Source organism: Mesocricetus auratus, unplaced genomic scaffold (assembly GCF_017639785.1).
Source record: "Mesocricetus auratus isolate SY011 unplaced genomic scaffold, BCM_Maur_2.0 Super-Scaffold_100003, whole genome shotgun sequence".
NCBI lineage: Eukaryota > Metazoa > Chordata > Mammalia > Rodentia > Cricetidae > Mesocricetus > Mesocricetus auratus.
The window spans coordinates 72,053,777-72,064,775 of NW_024429188.1; the positions used below are offsets into that span (position 1 = coordinate 72,053,777).

The 10,999-nt window shown below is 47.7% G+C and overlaps 1 protein-coding gene across 3 annotated transcripts in view; it reads left to right on the top strand.

Moving 5' to 3' along the window:
* The window catches only part of Drp2 (dystrophin related protein 2), a 52,348-nt gene extending 45,475 nt beyond the window's left edge, over nucleotides 1–6,873 (top strand). For all 3 annotated transcript variants that reach the window (XM_013115233.3, XM_040744381.1, XM_040744382.1), the window contains 3 exons: nucleotides 135–372; nucleotides 2,625–2,745; nucleotides 2,983–6,873. In XM_013115233.3, the coding sequence (XP_012970687.2) occupies nucleotides 135–372; nucleotides 2,625–2,745; nucleotides 2,983–3,107 (484 nt within the window). In that variant the 3' untranslated portion in view covers nucleotides 3,108–6,873. The remainder of the gene's footprint in view (nucleotides 1–134; nucleotides 373–2,624; nucleotides 2,746–2,982) is intronic.
* Nucleotides 6,874–10,999: the final 4,126 nt, after the last annotated feature.

Here is a 10,999-nt window from a genome sequence, read left to right on the forward strand (position 1 = left end):
ATGTCAAGCAGAGCATTGCCAGGGGTTGGCCTGGGAGAGCACAGTGACCCCTCACACTGGGAAAGACGGGAACCTGTGGAATCTGGATAGCTGGCTGACCCCGTTCAAGGCCTTGGCTTCCAATTCCCTGGCAGGATTCTCCAGGGAGAGCTGAGGCGCCTGAAGTGGCAGCACGAGGAAGCAGCTGAGGCCCCCACCCTGGCCGAGGGCTCCACTGAAGCAACTCCGGACCACCGCAACGAGGAGCTTCTGGCTGAAGCCAGGATCCTGCGACAGCACAAGAGCCGTCTGGAGACCCGGATGCAGATCCTTGAAGACCACAACAAGCAGTTAGAGTCTCAGCTGCAACGACTGAGGGAGCTACTCCTGCAGGTGAGGCTGGAACCCCCTGACTCAGGAGGAGGGCATAGAGAGCTGGGGGTGCCCCCTGGCTGTGGCCGTCAGGTGACTTCTTGAGAAGAGCTGATTGGCAATTGGGATGAAGAAGAAAATGGGCAATATGGCTCCATCCCTAACCAGTCCTCTTCGAGTTCACTCCATACCACCTCTGGCCTGGAGGCAAGGGAAGGACTTTTTAGTTCACAGCCCATTGGAATCTGGTATTAAAAGAACAAACTTCAAAAACCGTCGGAAACAAAGGGGCTCAGTTAGTAAAGCACCAAGCTCAAGGACCTAGGGTCGGACCTGCAGAGACCATGTTTTTTTAAAAAGTCAGATGTGGTGACACACGCTTGGAATCCCTGTGCTAGGGACATGGATTGCTTGTGCTTGCTGGCCAGCCTAGCCTACATGGTGAGTTCCAGGTCCGTGAAAGACCCTGTCGTTTAAAACAAAGAAAAGAAAACAGAAGACAAAAGTGGACCACACCTGAGGACTGACACCCAAAGTTGTTCTCTGGGCCCCACATGGATGTCCATACATGTCCAGTCAGATGTGTGCCCACTCACGCATGCTTACACACCAGCACGCCATCCAAAATGTGGCATCTTCAGGTTTGGACATGTTTGGCAAGAGAAATATCTTACAATAAAGGGCTCTTTTGTTGCATTTTGCCCTTTTTGTCTGTGGGAGGTCAGGCAGCTCTGGAGTCAGACAGCTTATGTTTGAATACAGTGCTCACTTAGTGACTTTGGGGTGCTGGGAAAGTTCTTTAACCTTATCTGGCCCTGGTTCTCTTATCTGTAAAACAGAGGTAATAATAATACCAGCTAAAATTGTTTTCAGTGAAACAAATCAATGGAGCTGAAGAGACGGCTCAGCAGTTAAGAATGCTTGCTGCTCTTCCAGAGGACCTGAGTTCCCAGAACACATGTACTGCAGCTCAGAACCATGAGTAACTCCAGGTCCAAGGGTTCAGAATCCTGCTTCTGACCTCTGGAAGTACCCACACACATGTGACATACACTCACAGATGTATACACACAAATAAAAATAAATCTTTTACAAAAAAGGACCAGCAAAATGGCTCAGCTAGTAAAGTCCTTGACAATCCGAGTTCAATACCTGGAACTCGCATAAAGGTGGTAAGAGAGAAGTAACTCCCACGAAGTTGTCCTGTGACTTACACATATGCTTCATAGCATATGTGGATTTACACACCACACACACACACACACACACACACACAGAGAGAGAGAGAGAGAGAGAGAGAGAGAGAGAGAGAGGAGAGAGGAAGAAGAAATAAAAAAATTAATAGGATTGTGTAACCACTCTAAAAATCAAATAATGTGATGGCGTTGGTGGTGCACACCTTTAATCCCAGCACTTGGGAGGCAGAGGCAAGCAGATCTCTGTGAGTTCAAGGCCAGTCTGGTTTACAGAACAGGCATGACTACACGGAGAAACCCTGTCTCGAAAAACAAACAAATAAAAACTTTAAAAGTGCATGTTGCAGAATTCAGCAATATACTGGGAATATATTACAGTAATCATATATGTCAACTGTCATTGTCATCATACGCAACAAACAGTGGCACCCCTTCTCCATATTATCGGAGGAACAGCCTTGGTTTTTTCTTGATCAATTTTTAAGTTCATATTCCAAGTCATATTTGCATTGTGGCCTCTGTACATTTGTGTCATCATACTTTGTTCTCACCTATTCTTCTCCCCCATGGCCCTCCCGGTGCCCCCTCTCCCCCTCTAGCTAGTTTACTTCCTTCTCTCCTCCAGTCAGGCCCCCATAATCCTTTTTATGGCATGCATTTCATTGCTCTCTCTAGTTCGATAGACAGTGTTTAGTGAATTCCTAGAGTTTTCTAACATAGGCTGTTATTCCATGAACCGAGAATCAGGTGTGCAGCAATGAAACTCGAGAGAAAATTGGGCTCTGAATAGCTTAATTAAGTTGAAATGACAGCAAGAGACCTTTAGGTGTAGTGCCATTCTGATAAGAACAAGGAACCTTTGCCTCCTGTTGTCAAAGGAAGAATCTAATTGATAATTGAACTGTCTAAGGGGTATCCTAAAGGGGAAAGTCACAGTGTATGGCGTTATGAAAAGCTTCCTAATGACCCAGGGCATAAGGATGGGCATGAGGTCTCTAAGGTCCCTTTCAAAGCTCGGGAGTCTAAGAATGGGGTCAGGAAGGCAAAGCCACTTAATCATGTCTTACCTCTTGCTAGCCACCTACTGAATCAGATGGCAATGGCTCTGCAGGCTCATCCCTAGCATCCTCTCCACTCCAGTCAGAAGGCAGTCATCCCCGAGAGAAGGGCCAGACTACTCCAGACACTGAGGCAGCAGGTAAGTTCCCCCATGTAGTGCCTTCCTCCAGCAATTTGTCCTAGCTTAGATTGCCTGCCCAAAGTTTTACTAGAACTGGGACTAGGGTTGTGTATAATTGATTTCTTAACTGTTTCTCTCATATGTGTCTTCTAAAAATGTCTACCTGTTCGCTATCCAGCTAACAGAAGCCTCTTGACTTCCTTCTTACAAAGGAGATCTCAAGTAATCTTTCCCTATCTCTCTCTTCCAACTTAGATGATGTGGGGTCAAAGAGTCAGGATGTCAGCCTATGCTTAGAAGACATCATGGAGAAGCTCCGCCACGCCTTTCCCAGTGTGCGAAGCTCTGATATGACTGCCAATACCCTGCTGGCCTCTTGATGGAGTCAGATCCCCATCCTGTAGTCCATTTCTTTTCCTGATTCCTGTCCATGCCTTCCCTCACCCTTTGTCCAACCTTTCCAGTACCCACTGGCCCCACATTACTCAACCAGAGATATGTGGACCTGGGGCAGCGGCAGGGAGCTGATGGTATGTGAGATGTGGCGGGGGATGGGGGAGGACAAGTGAGCTTCCTCAGTCCTTAAGATTGAGTCTGGCCCTTGTGCTATCCTGCTGTTGCAGCCCAGGCAAAGGTAAATCACACCTGTCATCCAGATGAGGAGCAGAGGATAACCTTGCAGAGCTAAGCAGTACCCACTGACCCCTTTCTCTTCAGCATGGAATCACGGAGGGAAAAGCCTAATGTCCCTAGGGTGTCTGCATTATGGATCCCCGGAGGGGTTAGTCCTGCTCTCTGGCCCCATTGATAGAGGCAAGTGGGTATCCCTGAGACACCTCTCCAAAGTGCCCCTGAGAAAAGTCTGGGCAACATAATAGAACTATTACTTCAGCTACAGAGCATAGTTCTCACCTTCAGGATTCTAGCTACATGTTTCTTACTCAAGTATCTTCAGTTTCTCCTGCCTCCGAATCCATTGTGGGCGTGCTTCCACCCTGTACTTGGAAACACTAAAGAAATTCTTGTGGGTTTATATTTTCCCACGATCCTCTTGTTTCTTTAAGACCTTGGCATCCCAAGAGACTCCTTGAGATGCTCAGGAACGCTTCTGAAGCCACTCTTTGGTCTTCTGAGTCCGTCCTCACAGATCTGGGGCAGGAGTGGCAGCATCTTCAACAAGGATGCCTCTCTCTCTCTGTCTCTGTCTGTCTGTCTCTCTCCCCTTGGGTGTGAAAGGAAAAGAAACCCTCTATCTTAGGGGAGTGTGAGCCTACCACTCTCCAGGCTATAACCATTGGATAGCTTAGGCTGGATTAGATGAGGTGGCTGATTAGCCCCAGCTATTCACTGGAAAGTTAAAACTGACCAGCCAGAATAGTGGTCCCTACCTAAATGCTACTAGACTTGAATCAGAAAACTGGCCACATTCCACTCAGCTAGCAGCAAGGTCTTCCTGTGCATAAAACTGTTGCTAACTCTGAAATGTGAGCCCAGTCCTCAAAATGAACTAACTTTTTCTAGACTGTATATACCATGATTCCTTTGTCCAGCAACTGTTCAAAATTGAGTGTGGAGGTGGGAAGAGTTGGCTGGGGAACTTGGAACAGAGACAAAGTCCACTTGGGCTACTTTCTACAGAGAGCTTCTGCCCCAGAGCCTTGCAATTGACTAAATTTTGTTTATCCATACATGCATACCTACTCTACATATCTACTGTACATCAGTGCTCTCCCAGCCTCACTCACACATTAAATTCTAATACTTCTTGAAGAATTAGTGCTCTGCCTTGCTCTTTGATAGCCTCAGTCTCTGGTTGGGAAGATAGATACACCCTGGCTGTGCCCCGACGATGTTTCTCTTCATTGATATTTGAGGTGAGCTGACCTTAAGACCAAAGCAATGGAAGTCTGTGGCCACAGAGTAATCAAACATGAAGAGACATTGTGTTCTCTTCACTAATTCCAAACTTTATTCCACCGAGACTTGGGCCTTGGGACTTTTTTTTCTGGCCACCCCTAAACAATGATTAAGGAACTAAAATAGAGCACATCTAACCTTTACCCACTCCACACACAAAAAAGGCACAAAAGATGTATTTTAGCCTTTGCCAGGCTAAGACACAGAGTACATCCTATGGTCCCCTAAGTTCCTAAGGTCTGGATCATGACCTTACAGAATGAAATGGCTGCCACCAAGGTCAGGAGGGAGTGAGATGATTGGAGGTCTGTGTTATAAATCAAACCTTGACTAACATACAGAAATGCTAGGAACCTAGACTGATTGATTCCAGGGAGGAAGAGTGGTAGCTTGTCTCGAGAAGCCAAGATTGCATTCTCCCCAACCCAGGCGTAGGTTCAGGGTATCTGCTTATATGGTAAGCATTTGGGAAGCAAGCATCACACACAGAATCAGGTCATTCTCAGAATGAGACATGTTTGTAGAGTCCTAGATTGTGGGCAGTATTCAGACAAATTTGACATGGAGCAGGGGACTCAAAAACTGGGAAATATGTGCCTCCCTATGCCTCAGGGGGACAGATGCAATAGAACAGTTTTTATGAGGAGAATCCTTTTGTTATTCCCCACCCACTCAAGAGCTCTTAGGCTGCTGAGGGTCTGTGACAACTACATTGGGCTAGACTTGGTAGAAAAGATGTTGATCTCGTTACGTAGGATTTGTGCTGGAGGTAGGCCGAAGCAGCAGGTCATGGTTGAAGCCTCACTAAGGGAGTCACTGGCACTTTGCCATCTTGTGTTTACCTGCAATGCCTGAGGTGAGTATATTGTTCAAGGGCCAGTAGCAGTAACTGCTGCATACGTAGGCAGTTTGCATGCAGTGATGAAAATGGTTCCTTGGTCAGTCCACACTGGGCTTGAATTTAGCAAAATGTGTTCTATGTTTTGGGATAAGTTGTGTGTTGTAGCTCCTAAAGGAGTCTTGTGTAATGTATGACCCTAGACTGGAAGGTAGTGTGTGAGTTGCTGGGTTAGTAGCCTAAGGAAAACCTTCTGACTTATGAGATTACTATCAGTGATGAGGAATGTGTTTACTGGACTTGTCATCAAATAGTGTAGGCAATTTATTCTGGACAGAATTCGATGGGGAACAATAAGCCATTGGGAAGGTAGCTGTGTTTTCAGTTAGAGCAGAGTAGATTCACATTAATTGGCAGCTGTTAGGGAAGGCTGACTGGCTGGAAGACATAAGGCTGCTGTACATAGTTCCCTAGAAAGTTTTCCACCCAGGAGAAAATGTACCCCTCTCTTCAGAATGCAAAAATTGGAATAAAGGCTCTCAGTGTCTCTCGCAAGACCCAGAATGAGGCAGTCTTTCCCTGTGGAGAAACCTGATTGAGATTTCGTGTGTTCTGTGAACCGGTCTGGCAGACCACAAATGTTAAAAACAAACTCAGGAAAGGCAGAGGCCAAGCCTGGGAGATCAGATTAGTTTTAAGAAATATCCTTGCTTCCTGGGGTATATGTTTTAAAAGGGTTTGGGGGTTCCATGCCCAGCTTCAGGCTAGAGCATTCTTTGAACTCATATTTTCAGTGGTAGATCTGGGACTATTTTCTGTCAGTAATTCCATCCAGTTTCCCTTGATACTGTGGACAGATAACTAGCAAAATTGCTGCCTTGTTATGAACAGTCCTGGGAGAAAGCCTGGAGACGTTACCCTAAGGCTGTGGAAACTTAGCTCCTCAGTTGGGTAGCCCAATCTGTGGGCCTCCCTGCAGAAACCTGGTGCTTGGAACAGAGAAAGACTTCTCACTGTTTTAACACTTGTGACTGTGGGAGAAGGGAAGACTCAAGGCCAGGGCTCCTCTCCCAGTGGCCTCCTCCTCTTTTAGATGCCATATTTGAAAGGAGACCTTATGAATGTCCTTGCTGTTCTCAAGACAGTGATAAGGGCAGACTGAAGTCTGCTGTGCTGTTTACTGGCTGCAAGAATGGATCAAAAGGATGAAAATTAGGGGCAGGATTCCGGGGGAGGGGAGGTGTCAAGTATGGCATGCAACTGTATAAAAGTTTGGGATGAAGGGTTGGGGCTAGGAGCAAATGGGTTAACTTCAGTTGCCACTCACTGTGGTGCTTTTCCCATTTTATCCTTGAATTCTGCTTTAAAAAGAATAAATTTGTATTTGTTTACTTCGGTTCCTCTGGTTATTCTCTCCAATTATGACATTCTACCCTCTTCCAGTATTTTGGATGGAAAGAGAAGATAATAGGTCAAGAAGGCACAGGTATATTGCCAAACAGGCCACAGTTACCTCTGTTTGTGGCCCCTTCAAGTTTCCCCTTCCAAAAGACAGTTTGCCTCATAGGATAGGTAATGGTTCCTAAATTTTCTCATTGCTCGGAGCTTTTCTAGCAGGTCAAACAATATGAGAAAAATCAGGGCTACTGCTGTGAGTTTCCATGGAAGCATGTTTATTCAGTTACATTCTATCCTTTATTCTGAGATTGTGGCTGTATATTTTTTGTGTTAAAATAGCCCCGTGAACTTATAATGATCACCTATTTAATGCCATTTCATGGCAAAAGAAAGCTGTTAGTCCTTCATCTGCACCAATGTTTCTTTCCTTGCCTGTCCATTGCAATACTGTTCAGTACAAATGCAAGTCACATTTATAATTTAAGATTTTGCAGCACATCCAAAAAGTAAAGCTGAATAGGGGAAATTCATTTTAATATTTTATCCCACTCAACAAATACTATCCACCAAACTATAGATTTATAATTAATATTATAATTAATTCAAAAAATTATTTTAATATTTACCCAGTTTTCTACATCTTCAGAGTTGTCAAGATGTCAGCTTGTGATAAGACAAGATGCCCAGATATACAGTTTATTACTTACAGAGACAACAAAAATGGAATAGTGCTATAAAATCCAAATCATGCTGGTGAAATTAAAGGGTTCAGATGACATCAAAGATGGTAGAACCCCTGTTGTTGAGTTGGCAGTGCTATATTGTAGGTGAGCATGCCTGTTGCCTACAGCTGACCCCCAGAAGCAGAAAGTCTTCCACCCTACAAGAATGAAGAAGGCAGATGAGACTCTGCATTATGGTAGCTTCCATCAAGAGAGGGAGGTGAGTAACCAGTCTTGTAGTCACCTTTACAAGTCACTTCAGGTGTTCTGGGAAAGTCACAGGGTGTTCCACTAAGACCCTAGTCAGCTTGCCACTAAGTTTTACCTTAATGACCCATGTGGATGGAGCAAGATTTCAGGATACCATCACCAATCATTTCCCCTATAGAAATCCAGTACATATGGCATCTTGTGTCATTGCCTATCAGAAAATGCTCCAGTATTAATGTGCCCCCCCCAACATTTTTATGTTAAAACATTGTCTACAATATAGTGTTTTCAGCATATGAGGCTTTTGAGTGGTAATTAGGTCAAGAAGGCCTGGAGGATTTTTTTTTGCTCCTTCCATGTAAAAAGGTTCAAGAAGTCACAATCTGTAAGTCAGGTTGTACGCCATCTGGGGTCAGACTACATCTGTGGAGGCCTTAAGAAGTCCAGGTTTGCAAAGAAGAATGATGACCAAAGGAATCAAGATCAGGCTGGCAAACCCACAGAGGCAGCCGACCTAAACAAGGGGGAACACATGGACCCCAGACTGATGACTGAGGGGCCAGCATGGGACTGATCCAGACACCCTCCCACCGAACCTAGGTGACAGAGAGGAGGCCTTGGCAATCTGTGGGACCATGGAGAGTGGAGCCGTATTTATTCCTGGCATACAGAAGGACTCTGGGAACCCATACCATGGGGAGCGATGCTCTCTCAGCCTGGACACATGGGGAAGAACCTGGGCCTTTCTTGGGATGATGTGACAGACCCTGAAAATCCCTCATGGAGGCCCTTGACCTCCCTGGAGAGTGGAGGGGGGGGTGGAGTTGGGGTAAGGGGTTGGAAGGATTGGGGGAAGGGGAGGAAGGGAGGGAGAGCGAACTGAAAGTGACATGCGTAAAAAGTTAAATAAAAAATATATGGAAAAAAAGAAGTCCAGGTTTACAAACAACTCAAGGTTTATAGGCCTGGCAGGGTCTGGAGAACAAACACAAAATTGACCCAGAAGCCCATGTGGACTGTCACAGTGCACAGTGTGATGAAAGGAGGAGACGGAGAAGAATTCATGTGCCGGGGAGAGACACAGATCTAAAGAGGCAAGGGTGGTGAAATCCGGGCTGAGGTGGATACTCTGCTTGCTACCCAGGGATGTCTGGGCCTGGGCTAAAGTCAAGGCCATGACTTGGTCCATGACCCTGATGAAACTGTTGGGGTCTGTGTTGATATATCTGTGGCACCTGTTATCACTGAGGGCCTTGTGGATGCCCAGAGTCTGGGCCACTACCTGTGACCATGTAGATGTCCAAGGGATGTTCCCCTACAGGGACTATGCCAATCCAGGATTCCTACACCGCAACTCAGGACCATGATGACATCCAGCCCAGATGGCTGCCAGGGGTCATATCTGGGTCTATGGCCCTGCTTAGTTGATGTCCATACTCCTGTTGCCAGTGAGGGCTGTGCAGAGGCTGGCAAGCCAGGCCAACAACTGAGACCATGTTGGTCTTGTAGAGTCAAGCTGCCACTGCTGGGGTCATAGAGACTTGGGTGGTCGGTGCTGCCACCTCGGGTCATGGTATCGTCTGGTCCTGAACTGCAGCTGTGGGTCATGTCTGGGTCCATGACACTACCTCAGACATGATCTGTGTCAATGTCTGTGGCTCCTTTTACCATTGAAGGCTGAGCAGATGCCCAGAGTCTGGACTGCCACCTGGGAACATTCTGGTATTTGGGGGACACACTGCCATTGGGGCCATGATGATCTAGGTGATCTGCAATGCTAGTTAGGGCCATGACGACATCCAGTCCAGAGGCTGCTGCCAAGGACTGTGTCTGGACCCTTGGTCCTACTGCTGCCTGAGTCTGTGCTGATGTCTAGAGCCCATGTTGCTACCAAAAACCACACTGATACCCATGATCTGGGCCTCCATCTGTGGCCTTCTTGGTTCATGAGGGCTATACTACTGAGCCCATGTAGACCTGAGTAACATGTGCTACCATCCAGGGCCAGGGTGTTGCACAGGCCTGAGCTATAGCCAGGGCCATGTCTGGGTCGAGGGCCCTGCCACAGCCAGGGTCTGCATTAATGTCTGAGGCTCCTGTTTCCATCAAAGGCACTGCGGATGCCAAGGATCTGGGGTCACATCTGGGGACATATGGCGGTTCAAGGACCACAGTTCTGCTGGGTCCATGCCAATCTAAGTGGGATACACTGCCAACCAGGATCATGGTGATATCTGGGCCTAGGTTGCTGCTAAGAACCATGTCTGGGTCCACGGTCCACCCACAGCTGGGGGTCTGTATTGATGTCCATGTCCTATTGTCAATTAGGGCCACACAAACGTCGGGGGCTCGGGCAGCTACCCTACCTAGAGCCAGGTAGTCTGAGGGTTGAACCTCTACCAGAGCCATGCAGATCTGAGTATCTTGTGATGGCACCCAGGGCCATGGTGTCATCCAGGACTGAGCTGATGCCAGGGGCCATGTCTGGTTCCTTGTCCTTGCCACAGCCACAGTCTGTGTTGACATCCGCGGCTCTTGTTATCACTGAAAGCAGTGAGGATAGGGCTGTACAGAGTAGACCATGCTCCTGACTGACTGCCGTGCTGGGGAGAACTGGCCCTGCCCCTCACCAACTGCAGCACTTGGAAGAGCAGGCCCCGTACCTCCTCAGGGCATCGCCGTAGGACGGGCCCTGCCAGCGTATGTGCTGGTGAGCTGACCCTGAAGACACCAGAGTGGGAGACCTAGCCTCATGGTCTGTCAGGTGGTGTGGGGGCAAGTGAAAGATGCCCCGCTTGCCCCTCCCCCTTTGCCACCTGCTGCACGTGGCTCACCCACAGCTCCCGGCTCAGGAGACTGGGAGAGCTGAGCCTACCCGTCACCAGCTGCAGCACACAAAAGAGTGGACCATGTACCTAACCCAGGCAGCACAATAGAGCTGACCCCACAGGTAATCTGGTGCCTCGAACTCACATGGGAGATCTGACCCCACCCCTCATCTGCTATGTGGTGGAGTGGGAAAGGGAGAGATGACCTCCCCCCTCCCCCACCCCTCACGGCCTGTGGTGGGTAGTAGAGACGACCCTGATGTCACGAGAGTGGGAGAACCGCCCCACATTGGCAGCAGCACTCGGGAGAGTGGTTCCTACACCTCACCCAGGCAGCACAATAGAGCTGACCCTGTTGG